The sequence below is a fragment of the Thunnus thynnus genome, chromosome 2 (genome assembly GCF_963924715.1).
Source record: "Thunnus thynnus chromosome 2, fThuThy2.1, whole genome shotgun sequence".
Classification (NCBI taxonomy): domain Eukaryota; kingdom Metazoa; phylum Chordata; class Actinopteri; order Scombriformes; family Scombridae; genus Thunnus; species Thunnus thynnus.
Window position 1 is genome coordinate 22,328,514 of NC_089518.1, and position 16,413 is coordinate 22,344,926.

Genomic DNA, 16,413 nt, shown 5'->3' on the forward strand with positions numbered 1-16,413 from the left:
TCAGCTGTTATTTACACTTCAGTTCTTCTTTAAAAGGGACCTGATGCCTTAATTCGCTTTTAGAGGAATTTCCGTCTACAGTAACTTCTGTAATTAAATGACATGCCAGAGCTAACCAGCATCTATATGCCTGAAATTTAAACATGATGTTAGTTTTGTTTAATGAAGATGTTTTAAATTATTTTGTCTATTTTAACTATAAATAGTGACCACTGTTCATTCATCGCTGACTCTGCTACTGCTGCTGCTGGGGTGCAGCTAGTCGACAACGAAACACAGCTTGAAGTTAAGGGTTGCCAGTATCATAATAACCCACTTCTTGCAGAAAACACACCTGGCAACTGCAGAGATCTTATCAGTGACATTATATTGCTAGTTAAAATGACAAGACTGTTTGAGATGAGTAAAAATGTTGGTGGGGACAATTTAGCATCAACTTGACATTTGTAGGGACATGTCCCTACCGTCCATATCCAAATCTACGCCCATGGGTTGAGCATATCATGTAGGCTACATACTCTACTGTATAATAAACCAATAATGTCTGTAATTTATTTCTACTCGTCATCCTTGTTTAACAGCACCGATAGCTTGTTTTGTTTGAAGTTATTTCGTGCGGGGTGGAGTAATGAACAACTGTGCTTCTCTTTCCATGTGAATCAAAACAAGTGAGACTGGCTCTCGCTGGTTGTTGTTCACACTGCATCAGTTCATATCATTTGCATAAAGTTGAGCCAACAGTCAGGCGCTCATATGAACACCGAAAGAGGTTTTCCTCGCTGTAATAATTCCTCATGTTTATACAAACTATTAAAAGATCCCCTTCAAATGCACTTTCAATGAAGGTGATGGAGGCCAAAATCCACAGTGTGTCCACACATTCATTTTGTGCAAAAATGCATTTAATAGTTAATGATAAATGAGGCATCAGCAGTCTGAGTTAGTCATATCAAGTGGATATCTGCCACATTTACAATCCTTGTAGCATAAAAAATTCCCTCTTTGTTGTTTCCTTGTACAGTGTTTCCCTGTTGAGCCGCGGTGGAAGTAGAGTAACAAAAAGACTTTGACACTAAAAAGACTGTAACATTGAAAGATATCTACTTGATTTGACTCATTTGGACGGCTGAAGCTTCATATTAGATTCAGACATTTAAATACATTTTTGCTCAAAACGAGGCTTGTGGATTTTGGCCTCCATGATTTACATTGTAAGTGCATTATGAAGGGATCTTCTAATGGCCAGTATGAACAGGAGGAATTATTACAGTGAGAAAAACATGTGTCAACGTTCATTTTGGTGCCTGACTGTTGTTGTAAGATAGACTTGAAAAATTCTGAAAAAACGCAGGTTTCAAGCAAAGACAACATGCCTCCACAGTAGGAGTTTCATCTTGTTTCTGCAAGTATGGTTAATCGTCCTCCTACTAGGCATGATCGGAGGACAGACGAGCAAGTCAGGCACAGCAAACAGATTCCAACAGTTTCAGAGGAGGAAGAGGAAGAGGAAGGTGGTCCTTAGCTATGTTTAACCAGGGCTCCCCCCATTGTGGAGTGGAATGTACTTTATCTGGAAGAACAAGTCCGTCTAGCTGGATCCAAGTCCAAACGCTGTGCCGAGACACCTCATACAAACCTTTTCACTGGAGGTAAAGAATGAGTGTGATGAATAGCAATGCAAATAATCCCTTAATGGTTCATTCATTCATTGTTACCTTACAACCTGTCCTGGGTGTATTACGCATGTAAGAGCTGCTCCTTCTGATTGCTCATTGTGGAGCCTGTAAACAGCACCTTATCTCTTTATTTAGCACACATGCAAAAACCTCCATGGAAACTGTCAACGGGACTGATTACATTCAGAAGCAATTATGCCAATGTCAAAACCTGAGAAGTATGACTGTGTCCTGGAGACAAATTGCAAATTAAATGTTTCATAATATTTGAAAGTCAAACATATAAAAAAAGGTGAGGGTCCAGTATTCAACTAGTAATTATTTTATTAAAATAATCTCAAATTAAATTGAAGGCATGAAACAAAACAGAAAAAATAAAGAAAACAGATAAATTAATAAAATCAATAACACAATAAAAAAGAGAAATATAAATGTGAACATTTTTTAAGAGAAAATATGGATGGATTGACAATATTTTAAAGCTGCATAGTGACTTATGTAATAATAATAATATAATATAACACACATTATTCAATTCCACAATTCCAATTTCAATTCCACTTGATGGTGCTGAGAAGTATTTGCCATGTATATGCATGTGTAGGGAAAACCCTCAAAATATTATATATGAAAAGAGAAATGTACATCCAGAGATGTATCAGTTTTAGACTTGACCAGAAAACATGTAGAAAGTTTACTCCACAGTCCAGCAGCTGAGGCACCTTGTTCAGATTGAATCCATGTAAAAACAGGTGGTTCATGTGTGTATGTAGTATGCTGTTTTTTTATACCACCAAATCTGAATCTGAATCTTTTTTCTTTTTATTCCTCTTTGTGCTGTTTTTTCTAATAATGTAATCTAAACTGATTGCCTGTTCAACCTGTCAATTATTATAAGTATGAGCATGTCCAGTTAAAAAATGTCAAGATTGTTTAAAATGAACTCATGAACTTTGTTTTTTTGATCACCTTTACATTTTACTTATGTTTGGTTAAGGAATGGGTGTTTTCATATTATTCATTTTATCTGGTTTCCAGGGGCAGTAACACATGGAGGGACTAATCTGCCTGGATTCATAATGGGTAGAACGTTTCCGCCCAAGTATTACTACATGAACCTTATTTATAGCAATGCTGATATGTGGTGAATCACCTCATAGCATGTAGTAATAACTGGCGAGTAAAATGCCTCCATCTGACATTTCTACCATAGAGTTTAGATTTAGATAAGTCTGGATTTTAAAGTTAACCATTAATGATTTTACCAGATTTAATGTAATATCTATAACTGTCACTTACTGTACAATGTGAATTATTAAGATAGACCTTAAAATTTTAGACACAATGTGATTCATAGACTGGTAAAAATCAAACCAGTGACTCTATTATATAAAGGTTACATACAGAACGAAGACTGTAAAACCATCTTAGCCTGGTTCCTTCTCTCAAATAATGAGGCTACTGAAACGAGGACGGTGGCAACTATTGCTGAAGCTCACTGTTGTCTTGGGATCACTATGGATATTGTCCCTACTCAGTGGCTCGAAGACAGGCTGGGATCCTATTTACACTCTCAGGTACAACTGGTTGGACTATACAGATGCTGACGGTGGCCCAGAGAAAGTTTGCAACTGTTCAGCAATCCTGGAGGGAGACAGGGAGGCACTGGACCAGGCCAAATTACTGACCATCACCAAAGACTTCCGCAAGAGTGTCCAGATCCCCGATAAGTATTATATCAATGCAACCAAAGACTGCAGGTTTGTTGCTCTAATCTATGGGTTTCAGAAATATCAAATGATATGAATTTAGCAGTATTTCCTAGTTATTATCAGTAAAGTATACAGTATACATTCCCTGAGATTTAATCAACATGTGTATTTACAGGAAATTCAAGTTAAGCAGGAAATACTTAACATTCCCATTAAGCCAGGAAGAAGAGGACTTCCCCCTGGCTTACTCTATTGTTGTCCATCATAAGGTATGAAACTTCTAAAGCCTGAAATTAAATGACAAAATTGAGAAATAAAAACTGTCTAGTAGTCTAAACAATTTACCTGACGATGTCGTCAGCTTGGCCTTGAGACTGAAGTTTATTGCGAGGGGGGACTGGCCGCTGGTCCCGGAAGTGTTTTTCCCCATTCTGTATTCTCATTTAAATTTTTTTGTCCTCTATTTAACATAGAAACTCAGGACTCTCCCGGATAATGTAACCATCCTAAAGATTTATATTATGACAACCAATTTCAATTATTTCAACTTTGTTTCTGACAAATCACGTTTTATCTGTGATTTTGTGGCGAACGGCTAAGAATTACAACAGTACCCATCCACCTCGGCTGCCGTTGCTATGGAGAAGAAGCCAGTCAGAGGTGCGAATCAGAGCTGTAATGAATTCAAAATTGCAGACAAAATGCAGCGCCATAGTTGCTGAATTCACTAAAAAGACCATAAAATCAGTTTTCTCAACACTGTAATCTTAAACTTCTGCCCACCATTAGCAGCACACATGACCAAACTTTAATCTTGGTGACTTGCTGTTTCTGGCTGAAATGCACCTTAGGAATTGTAGTTAACTTTTTATGTACAGTCTTGTACTGATCCAAGCTATAGAATGTGTTACGTAATGTTGTTTATGGGAAAAATAAATGTGATTTTTACTTACAGAACCAGGGGTGCCTGAAATAGTTCCTTCCACTTCACATCTCTATAGAAAGCCTTCTTTGTGAAATTGGAGGCATGGAGTTTGAAGGATGACTCATCTGACCATATAACTTTTTTCCACATCTCTGTAGACCAGTGCCTATGATTTTGTATCACTGAACTCTCAAATGTGCATTAATCTTAGTAATGAGAGGTTCATGCACTGCAACCCTACTATAATATCCCTCTCTATGTAATTGTCGACAGACTGTTCTTGCTGACACAGTCTGATAACGTCAGACATTCTCAGTCACCTGAGGAATAGTTGCTCTTCTGTTTTTCCTCACATATCTCAGTAATGCACAAGCATCACAATCATCAAATGTGTCCCAACAATTAACCTTCTTTCAAATTTCACTTAGATCTTTCCCTCTTGCCATCTTGATACAAACTTAGAATCAAATGGGCCTGCTCAGCAATTTTATACAAGCCACAGAGCATGATTGGATGTTAATTGCCTAATTGTACCATGCAGTGCTCCTGTTTGGAGGCATCTGCATTCCTGCATTAATTATGTTTCTCCACTCATTCGTTCAGGTTTTTCCTTTAATTTGCCACCCTTCTGTATAACTGACATGAAAAGGATTTAATTTATTTTTTTGATACTCTAGGTGCAGAATTTTGAGCGTCTGCTGCGAGCCATCTACGCACCCCAAAATATTTATTGTGTCCATGTTGACAAAAAATCTGAGGCCTCAGTCATCTCTGCCATCAAGGCCATCACTGCTTGTTTCCCAAATGTCTTCATAGCCAGCAAGACTGTGAGTGTGGTTTATGCTGCCTGGCCACGAGTCCAGGCTGACCTCAACTGTATGGCTGATCTCTATAATGCCAGCACAAAATGGAAATACTTCATCAACCTTTGTGGCCAGGATTTTCCTCTGAAAACCAACTTGGAGATCGTACGGATGTTAGGTTCATTGAAGGGCGGCAACAGCTTGGAGTCAGAGAAAATGATTGAGGGAAAGAAGTGGAGGGTGACACTTTCTCACCAGATAGTTGATGGGAAAATCCAGGTATTTGTTTTGGAGATTTTTATTATTTGATACACAGCTATATTGCAGAATAACTTTGCAAAAACTTTCTGTTCGGTTTGACCTTAGTGATGTCACCATCATATTAATTCACTATTTCAACTGTCTCAGGCGTCAGGAAAGGCAAAGGACCCACCTCCTTTCAAAGTGCCTATTCTGTCTGGAAATGCCTACATTGTGGTTAGCCGAGGATACATCCGCAGTGTGTTGGAGGACAACCGAGTACTGGCACTGATTGAGTGGGCCAAAGACACCTACAGTCCTGATGAGTTTCTCTGGGCAACCATTCAACGAATGCCTGGTGTTCCTGGCTCAACGTGGCCCAACAGCAAATATGACATGACAGACATCAATGCAATTGCACGGCTGGTGAAGTGGCAGTGGCACGAGGGGTCACAGGATTCACTGGACGCGGTGTACCCAGAGTGTCAAGGCAACCATGTCCGGTCAATATGTGTGTATGGTGCCGGAGACCTGCAGTGGATGCTTAAGCAGCATCACCTCTTTGCCAATAAGTTTGATACAGACACAGATCCCATTGCTGTCCACTGTTTAGAGAAGTATCTGAGACAAAAGGCTCTGGCTGGGTTACATTTCAAACATTTTTAAGGTATATTTGAAATTATTTGTATTTGTAGATTAATAACTGAGAAACATAAACACAGTAAGATAATTAAAAATCAGTTGAATTACTGGCAATACTTTATTCAGTCCCACTGCTGCTAATCTGGCAGTCGTTCAATAGTTCAATTAATCTACTCAAAAGTCCATATGAAAAAAGGTATTTTGAGCATTTCATGTGGAAGTGGCATCATATCAGAGTGAATTACACAGTTTTACTGCCAGTGTTCTGGCTGAGAATATATTGTTACTTCCAATGTGCAAACCTGCAGAACCTGCCTGAAAACTAGTAAGACAATGACATTACACATAAACCATACCTACACAGGAATTCAAAACAGGTTTCAAAACAGCAATGTTAATGTTCTGGAAGGGCCAGAATAACTCCTCAATACAGCCTCCATACAACTCGACAGAGCTTCAGCAGCTGAGCAAAAAAGAACAGGAAAAACAAGCAGCATCCAAAAGCGTCCAAATATTTGCTGCAAAAGAACTTAAAGCAACTCTTACTGTATATGATAAATGTGTATTTACTTTGGTATTAACAAATGTTTTTTTCTACTGATGATTAATGACTCCTCTGTGATTCTATATTAGTGTGCAGGGAACTTTTGATGCAATGAGTGATTTGTGATGATTTTTTATGTAAAAAGACAATTGTTGAAGAGGAGCATATATTTTTATTTATTTACAACAAATGAAGTCACAAACAAATGTATACGGTAACACTTTATAATAACGATCAGTAGTAAGACATTAGTAGTAAGTTAGGAGCAAGTAGGTAGTTAGTAGTAAGTTATTTCACAAATATGTTGTAAGTCATCTAAAAATCATCCATTGATTATGAAATATGCATGAATAAATCTTTAGTTGATTATTAATTGATTTGTTGATATATTATGAATCATTTTCCTGTGTTTTCAGTATTGGTCAGGTGCTTCGTATAACACAAGTGGCAGTGTTTGTGGGTCTGTGGCAGTGGGATAATGTGAACCTATATTAATGACATGTTAATGCAGGCTACCGAACGTTGTGACCTGCCAGTATAGTTCCTCATGCAAGTGAACAGGGGATGTGTCAGCTCTATACCATCCCCAACTACTTTCATCATCCTCATCAGTTATAAATGATGTGTAAATGTATGACTAAATCATTTATAAGTCATTTACAAGTGCTTTTGCATACTCCTAAATTGAGTTGCATCAATTGTAATAATCAATTTTAAGCAATTTTACCAACTCTTCTTTTTTAGGTATGATGTCAAATTAACTTTGAATAACTAGTTAGCATCAAAGCAATTCACATTTTAACAAACATCATAATGTCAACATTCAATTGTTTTTTTAATGGTTGATAGCCATTTCTTGCCGTTTAAATTTAAACACTGCTCAAATTTTAACATGGAAACCAACAGACAATATAAATCAAAGCAGAGGTCAGCAGTTTCTGATAGTCAGATGAACAGACCTGATGTTCTCTCCACAAAAATTACAATTTGACTCTGCAATGTGTTTAGTTGTTGATCATAGTATTTTAATGGAACTTATTAAACATTGGGTGGGCATTTCAGGTTTGGTTTTAGATTAGTTCTGTTCTTATCTTTTGGGAACATCATTCTATGTGGAAATTGGGAATTATAAGTCAGCTTCAGTATTGCTAAAATATGGAGTTCCACAGGGATCTGCTCTTGGGTCCTTACTATTTTCCATTTACATGCTACCACTTGGCCAAAAACACAATATCATTTACCATTTCTATGACGAGGATACACAATTATATCTCTCCTTCAACACTAATTACACCAATCAATTAAACAACCTCCACACATTATTATAATAGGTCTAGACTCATCACAGAATTACATTTTCCCACATTGGTCCCCTTTCATCTAACATTACTAACTCTTGCAGAAGTTATCTTTGACAACCACCTGAACTTCTATCAGCACATTAATTCTGTTTTTTCTAACTAAGAACATTTTCAAAAATCAGGTTATTTTTATCTGCTAAGAACTTAGAAACAGTAATTCATGCATTCATTTCATCTTGGTTAGATTACTGCAATGCACTCTTCTCATGCCTCACACAACAAAACCTCAATAAACTTCACATCACACCGCTTTTAAAATCACTTCATCGGCTCCAAGTCAGTCTTAGTGGATTTTTAATATTTTAATGATCACTTTTAAGGCTCATTGAGGGTTAGCTCCAAAATATATAGCTGATCTCCTACGGGCCTGAATGCAACCTGAGATTCTCTGGTAGGTCATTTCTGGCCATTCCTTGGTCAAACCTTAAAACTAAAAGTGACCAGGCCTTTTTTGTTCAGGCCCCTCAGTTGTTGAATGGCCTGAGATCAGGGAAGCTAACACATTGTCTTCTTTTGAGTCACTTTTAAAAACTCACTATTTTAGACTTGCTTTTTGATTGATTTTACTGTTTGTTTTATTATCTTTCATTGTATTTTATCATAATATTTTATTAACTATTTGCTTATTGTTTTTTAATTGTATGTACTGTAAAAGCACTTTGTAATTTGTTCTGAGAAGCACTGTATAATTAAAGGTATTATTATTATTAGTTGCTGGTAGTCAGCTTCCAAAATGACAGACAATCTTAAAGTGCTGCTAAATGTCTCATTTATAAAGTCAATTAAACCAGGAACTTCACAAAGCTCCACACTGTGTCACACATACTGGAATACACAAAAAAGAGCTGTGCACAAGCCGTGTCCAGCTAACAGCCATGTTTGATTATGTGAGTCAGGATAATGTACTTGTAGGCTGGTTTTATCCTCAATGGTTTGAGTCTCATAAAGAGTCTTTGAACGACTTGAAGAACTGAAGGACTGAAGGTGCAGCCGGTGGGAGACATGTAGCTCTGTGTCATAGGGTCCCTGTAGTTTCCTGGTCCTATTTGTCTAAAAGTCACAAATGACTCTCTTCAGTCACTTTAATCAACCAAAATCTCATGCACTGTTTCATCTGATGTAACTTTAACTTTCTTAGCTAACTTAACAATACTACCACACATTAATACACAGTAGGGTTTAATTCTTAGAATACTCATTCAAACCATTTCCTGTTTCCACAGAGATATAATAATGGGGATTTTTTTTTGGAACATATTTTTTTAGAACATATTTGAATATATGTAGAAAATGTGGGCCTACAGTTTCCTTTCTTAAAACACATGAAAAAGCTGTGTGTGATGCAAATAGATTCCAAATGATGCAACAAACTGCTTGTTGAACCTCTGGCACATTTGATCACTCGTTCACCGAGCGTACACTTTGCATCTTCATTCTTCAATCTTTTGAAGTATTTCCATGCAAAGCTGGTTGCAGACATCGTGTTGTGTTTGCCTAATTTAGAGCCTACAACAGAAGAATTTGGTAGTGCGCTTTGAATTCATGGCGCTTTGTGTTTATTAATTACAATAAGCTTTCTGTTCCACCAGCATACGCACACAGCTGTTATATATATGATACAGCAATGCACATTGCACAATGTTTGAAATGCACAAGTGAAAATAAAAAAAAGTTCTGTTAACTTTGAGTGATCATTGCCTCTCTAACTACAATATATCTAACACTGCTTGGCTATTAAGGCTCGCACTAGCAGCCTCTGAATGCTAATAGAATAATGGCTTGAAAAATGACAAATTTACTTGCTTTAATGCACTTTGTTTGTTTATACAATGAAGAATTGTCAAATATAATTTCTGTTGATGTCTGTTCTCAGCAGACAGATCACAGGCTATGAACATGGCATTTCATATTCCTCACAGTTATAGCAAAGTTCAAGCTGCATGCAAAGTTTATATTATGTTCATTCTAATGTTGATTAACAAAAATGGCATTCTTGCCTTAGTAATTATTAATATCACCAAATAATATGCTAAAGTGGTCAGGTTGGGAACCCACAGGTTTATGCATATTTCTCCTTGTTGCATTAGTGTTGCTTGAAATATGACTAATGCATTTTGACTGTAGCTGAAGTTATACTGTAAAAACAAGTCCAGTTTCTGGGATTCCTGGGATAGTGTACTTCTGTTCCCGACAGGGCTCGATATTAAGGCTTGTCTGGGACAAATGAATTTTTTGGAAGGGCAAGTGGAAGAGAAATTTACTTGCCCCACTGAACAAATGAAAAGTCATGAACAAAAAACCCCAAACAAACAAAAAAAAAACCCAAAACGTATCACGTTATGTGCAGTGTTGCCGCTACAATTGCCTGACCCCCTCGCCCCAACAAAGGAAACAAATAAAAACAAATGTAACTTATATTGGCAGCATAGTGAGAGTGTGATAGGCTTGCAAATGTTCATGTGTGTTGCATAGACAGGGCTATAGCAGAGGCAAAATACATGTAAATGCTGTTTAGCCACCTCTCAAATTCAGAAATAGCGTTTAGGCAAACTTTCCATCACTTTACAGCTGTTACCTCAGACTTGCTCCCTACCGCAGTTTCTGTTGTAGCTTCTAGGAACACTCATTTTATTTTCCATTTGAACACTGTAGCCTTGTATCAGGACTTTCCACAAGGATATGGAATAGCCAGTCAGTGGGAAAAAGTAGCCAGCTGGTAGCAACATGTTTATTTCTGCTGTAAAGTTGGACATTTTAACATGGGGGTCTATGAGGATTGACTCGCTTTTGGAGCCAGCCTCAAGTGGCCATTCGAGGAACTGCAGTTTTTGGCACTTTGTATTGGCTTCATTTTTCAGCTCCAGAGGTTGCCGCTTGGTTAAAATTTGCTTCAAAGCCAGTTGCTGTTCCTGTATCCAGTTTTCTTTATACATCCAAGCTACCACCCACCCTGAAAAACATCCTAGGGGAAACACTGTCAATCATAATTATTAAACATCAGAAGGATATCAATGATTAATCTATAGAGCTTTATTGAATTAGATTTTAAATAAAATTCATAAATTGAATCATTTACATGTTGACATTGTTTGGATGCTTTCAACTGTTTGTTCGTCTGAATTCTGCATTTGCAAACAAAATGAAAAAAGTAAAAATTATTGTCATTTTTACCTGGACAAGTGACTTTTATGCATGGACAAGTAAAAGTTTAAATCTACTTGTCTTAAGGACAAATGCCTCAAAAAGTTAATGTCAACCCTGCCCGTGATAGAAAATGTCAATATTCCAGAAAAATATTAATCCCTAACACACAGTAATGTGGGGTGCTACCACATTGAGAGCTATGCTACTATCGCTAACATGCTGACCATGCTGACACGCTAAATACAAAAAGCATCACAATTTTTACATACTACATAAAATTGATATAGTATTACAATGCACACATGCATTTATATAATGTAGGTTGCAATAAGTCCTCATTCAGGTGGTGAAACTCTGTATTTACAGATATTACAGACATCTGTTGTCTACCGACATGCTAACGTGCTAATCATGATTAGTACCAAACTTTTTTACAAACTACATCATATTGGTACAGTGTTAAAATATACACACACATGCATTTACCTTCTGCAAATTGCACTAAATCTATATCTGGCGGTATAACTCTCCCATTAACCGAAGTTAATCTGCCAAATAGCTGCATCAGCAGCTGCATCCTGTAGTGCCATATCTACACAATATAAAACTCGGATTTAAACACTCAATGAGAGGAGCCTACTTACATGTCTTTAGTAGAATATAATTCCTGGGAGACTCCAGACACAACCGACCCCAACAAAGAATCAGCACTACGGAGTGGGGCGGGTTGAGTTATTGGACTCAAATACCACAATGTTTTCTAAATCTCGATTTTGTAACACTTGTTACAAAGGATATGTAAATGCATAAATTAAACTTCTACCATTCATGTACAAAGCTTTTTGTAGGCTATTAAATTGGAAAACAATCTACAGCTAAGGGATGCTCATATAATATAATACCAGAATTTCTATTAATTGCATTGAAAGGCTCAGAAGTGATTCATAATATATCAACAAATCATGAATTAATCATCTAGCCTACTGATTCTTTCATGAATATTTCCTAATTAACTATCATTTATAGATGACTTAAAACATTTGTGACATGTTAACATAACAATAATTAATAATTTACAGGTATATCAATGATTTGTTCATCATTATCTAATGTCATAAATGACTTACTACTGATCATTATTATACAGTGTTATCATGTAGGTAAATGTAATGAAAAGAAAGACAGACATAGGCAGTTTCTATATTGTCTCTCTAAAAATGTCAGTGAACATACTTTATTTCTTCATCACTCCCCAACATCACTCTCTCTCTCACATACACTCACACACACCGGACAAACTATGACTAAATTTGATCTCAAACTGTAGCGACTGAAAGCATGCAACAAATGTATGCAGCTATTGATAATTGCTATTTTGCTACCTTTACGATATGACTTTGCAACATATTTCACGGTGATATACAGTTTTAATAGAATAACCCACTCACAGCCTTTGTAAGAAGAGGTGTCGAGTGACACATGTTGACATAATGTAAAAACCTTTCGTCACCCACATAAAGTATTTCAAAACCCAGTTTTGCCGTTTGGTTTCATGCCATTGCAAACTGAATGCTTGTACAGTACAATCATTTCTTTGTGTGTGGATCATATTTTTGTAGACTTTGCCTAAAATTAGAGTCTAAATGGAGCATCCCTTTGTTATGGAATTTTCCATCTTTAGAGGTTACAAACTGGGTGACATTGGACTTCAGCTGTCTGTGATGTTTTGGGGAAGGCAGAAAGCGCTCTGATAGAGGGTATATCAGCATTTCCATGGTTACCAAGGTCAGATGAGGCTTCCCTAAACAACACAGATGGGTGGATGACACAGTCAGACGCTCAAACCCAAACTGCTGAAATTACATGCAACATGACTTAAACTGTCCTTCAGAGGGCAGAACAGAAAGAGACAGCATCGGAGCAAAACACTCTGGTGTTTACTGTTTTTGGTTCTCCACTTGGCCAAGTGCTTTCAATAAACATTTTCAGCATTAAGACGTAAAAAGTCTTGTGTGCGCCTTTCTCCACTGCTGACCATTGCTCAAAATATCCACAACACCCTTAACATCACATGTTAACATCACATGAACATACGTTGTTCAGGGTTCACAAATGTTTATTTGTAAGATGGGAAGTAATACAACTGTTGACGTGTATTTGGTTATTTGGTGAAAGAGTCACAAGCCTCGTTACGGCTTCAGATAATTCACACTTAATACCATGGGCTACAAAAGGTACAGCTAGCAAATGACAGGGGTTAGTACAGGAATGTAACAAAGCCAGTTAATAAATCCTCCAAAGTCATTCAAACATGAATCAAAGCCAAACAAAACAAAAGCTACACAATGGAGAACACAATCAAGTACTGTGTAAAGTACAATAGTACACGATAAAGCATCTTCCCTTCAGCACAGTGCCGGTCTCTGCACTGTAAATAAACTACGATGTTCAACACCCACAGGTTAGTACTTTCCTCAATGAATGAGCAATTGCTTGGTGTCTTGTACCACAGCGTCTTGCTGTCTAACCCATTGCTAGTTGTTGGTGTAACAACTATGTGCCGTACACATCATGCTACAGGCTTTTTTTCATATATGCTGCTGTAGAGTACAGCATACTGCAAGGAGAAGATAGGCAGCAGCCACGTATCTCGTCAAACAGCTGAGTTCCCCTTCCTGTCGGCTCTGAGTGAGAGAGAAGGAGAGACAGAAAGAGCTGTAGTTCATCTTTGTCATTGAGGCATTAGAATTAAACATTTGAAGCAATGGGATTGCCACTGAAAACTATATATGTGAGAAATAAAGACAGTAGTCAGATCACAAAGTAAATGGCATTCATAAAATGTAGACCACTGCACATATATTTATGATTATATCTGAAACAGAACATGAGATATGCCTATTGACATTCCAATATTATGTATTTCTGTTAGCTACAACATTTCAAAATCAATATTTGTTCAGTGGCTACCAGGCCTGCTTGTAAATTTACATGGAAGAATCACTGTAGCACTTTTAAACATGTTTACTCTACAAATAATAAAATCTCAGCGTTATGAGTCAGCTGTTCTGCTCTCTTTATTAATGATATTTCATTCCTCAGTCATATAAACAGATTCATTTACAGTGGGCACCATGGCTTTGTCATACTGTACAATTTACTCACTGCCACAGTCAGTGTTAGTCATAGAAAGCCTTGCCACTTTGTCTCCGATTAAAAGCTAGCATCAAAATGTTTGGTAAACCCTCTGTGAGGCAGCATAGAGAGTTCAGTGAGGCTTAAAGTAGTTTATTGTTCCATTGCAGTGAAAATAGCCAGGAAATGTCTAAAGTTGCATCCTTTCAATGTCAATTTAATGTAAAATATTAACATGAAATTACTTCCTTTTTTTTTCTTCTAAACAATCAGTGCCTCTACAGTATGTGTCCATGTCATGGCTTATCAGTTAATCAGATTCAGGAGTTAGTTGACTATATAAGCCATTAAGCTAGGTTATTCTGTGATCATCAGAAGCAGAGCTAAGTAAATATATTAATTCACAAGGACACAAGACGAAGTTCCATAAAAATGGCACAGCAGCGGCTTTGTGTAAACCCTTTCTATATCTTTTTTTCACATGTGCAAACTTCCTGTTAACTGAATATTAGGGATGTCAGCAGAACACGAATGTCCTTCTTTGTCTCTGTTTGATTCACTCACTGACAGAGAACAATTGCTCACTACTTACTTAGCTGCTGTGTCCTGCAATTCTGTATCCAGTCTGGTTTAGCATTGGGTTAGAGGGCAGAGAGCAAAGGTTAGTGAGGTAAGGAGAAAAACAAGTGAAGGGGGCCACCTCATTGTCAGTACACATGCAGTTGTTGGGGATTAGTAGCCTATATCCACACTGCCATAGGAGGGTGAATGGAAGGAAAGGAAAACAAGCATCAGTGCTCTAAAGATCAAAGGAGTGAGGTACAGATGCACTGCGATGCATAGGGTGCAATCATTTTCCAATAATGAACCAGTCAAAAGAGTCAGTATTTTACCCTGTTAAACATTTTTTTTACAAGCACGGGGTCTAGGTCAATAGTAGTTTATAGTAGTTTAATAATTATAGTAGTTTTCAGACTCAATACATGCTCAGTGGCACAAGACAGAAAGGCAAAAAGGTACAAGACATGGCCCCTTGGTAATGGAGAGGGTTGAAGTTAGAATTAAAAACTTGAATTTTTCCATGGTCTCATCTCCACTCTATTTTATATGCTACAAACACAACCTTTTCCCTTTTATACCACGGACCTGGAGAAAAATAGCTGAATAGGAAATAATCATGCATCAAATCCCATTTATCGTATTGTCCTCAGCAGATAAAGAAAAGCTTTAGTCTTTTGTTCTAATGTTTATATTTTCCTGATGACTGACCTGCTACCTTGATGATATTTTTCTGGTATTTCTAGTTACTGGGCATTACTATTTGCAAAAAGGCTTCATGCTAATAGTTGTGACTCATCTCTCTGGAGGCTATTGTCAGCCAGCTACAGTTAAAATACTGCACCTCATATTCTTTTTTGCTAAGGGAATATTATGTGGCCAATTATGAGAAAGTCATAAAAACACTTAGCCACCTTTCATACTGACAGAGTAATTGGAAACTATGCATCGCTCGTAGGTTCCTCAACAGCAAACCATCAGACCAGCCTGTTGGGGAGTCACTTTGTATGTCAAGTCAATTTATTTATTTTATTTATATAATCACAACAGAAGTTATCTCAGGGCACTTTTCACATAGAGCAGGTCTAGACTGTACTCTTTCATTTACCCAGCATTCCCCCATGAGCAAGCACTTGGCGATAGCGGCAAGGAAAAACTCCCCTTTAACAGGAAGAAACCTCGAGCAGAACCGGGCTCTGGGTGGGCGGCCATCTGCCTCGACCGGTTGGGTCGAGAATGTATCTGGTTGTTAGTCTAAGTTATTTTGGTGTATATATGTTCATTAGATTTCCACTTAAATGCAACAGGTGAGAGGTGAAATAAACCAATTTCCAGGGAAAGCCACATCACAGATTGAGAGAAGTAAGAAAATCAAGGTCTGCCTCACATTACACTGGATAAGGAGACAACTAAACATTAGTTAGTCAGAAGATGTGAAAATTCATAGTAGTGCGGAAGGATTTTTCAGGGAGACTTTTGCACAGCCAGCTGATCAATACAGGCAGGTTAGTTGATTTACCTTATGCATGCAAATTTGTGTATACCCCTCTCCTCGTCATACCTTGGGGCAGAGTGAGAGATGTATGAGTATGCCTAATTTAGGCATTTGAAATGGAAGTTTGCAGTGTGTTTGTTTCCCTTTTTCATTGAGGAAGTCAGTGAGTTATTCTTGA

General features: G+C 37.4%; 2 protein-coding genes across 8 annotated transcripts in view; one reads left to right on the top strand and one right to left on the bottom strand.

Annotated features, from left to right (window-relative positions):
• Window positions 1-1,366: 1,366 nt before the first annotated feature.
• Window positions 1,367-6,022, top strand: LOC137171589 (beta-1,3-galactosyl-O-glycosyl-glycoprotein beta-1,6-N-acetylglucosaminyltransferase-like). The gene is made up of 5 exons (XM_067575607.1): window positions 1,367-1,649; window positions 2,715-3,436; window positions 3,564-3,657; window positions 4,991-5,395; window positions 5,525-6,022. The coding sequence occupies exons 2-5, from the start codon at window positions 3,129-3,131 to the stop codon at window positions 6,020-6,022; spliced, it is 1,305 nt and encodes a 434-aa protein (XP_067431708.1). The 5' UTR covers window positions 1,367-1,649; window positions 2,715-3,128.
• Window positions 6,023-9,862: 3,840 nt separating this feature from the next.
• The window catches only part of LOC137197778 (uncharacterized), a 45,320-nt gene continuing 38,769 nt past the window's right edge, over window positions 9,863-16,413 (bottom strand). For 5 of the 7 annotated variants that reach the window (XM_067611197.1, XM_067611228.1, XM_067611205.1 and 2 more), the window contains exons 18-19: window positions 14,775-14,807; window positions 9,865-13,731 (exon numbers count right to left, since the gene is read on the bottom strand). In XM_067611197.1, the coding sequence (XP_067467298.1) occupies window positions 13,701-13,731; window positions 14,775-14,807 (64 nt within the window). In that variant the 3' untranslated portion in view covers window positions 9,865-13,700. Of the gene's footprint in view, window positions 13,732-14,774; window positions 16,302-16,413 lie in introns of all 7 variants that reach the window. The other 2 variants (XR_010931505.1, XM_067611238.1) reach the window with 2 other exon arrangements.

Bases quoted from the DNA above. Each gene is read 5' to 3' on its own strand.
- LOC137171589 (XM_067575607.1), top strand. From the start codon at position 3,129: ATGAGGCTACTGAAACGAGGACGGTGGCAACTATTGCTGAAGCTCACT. The intron at 3,658-4,990 runs GTATGAAACTTC...TTGATACTCTAG, and splicing joins CTATTGTTGTCCATCATAAG to GTGCAGAATTTTGAGCGTCT. The intron at 5,396-5,524 runs GTATTTGTTTTG...CAACTGTCTCAG, and splicing joins TAGTTGATGGGAAAATCCAG to GCGTCAGGAAAGGCAAAGGA.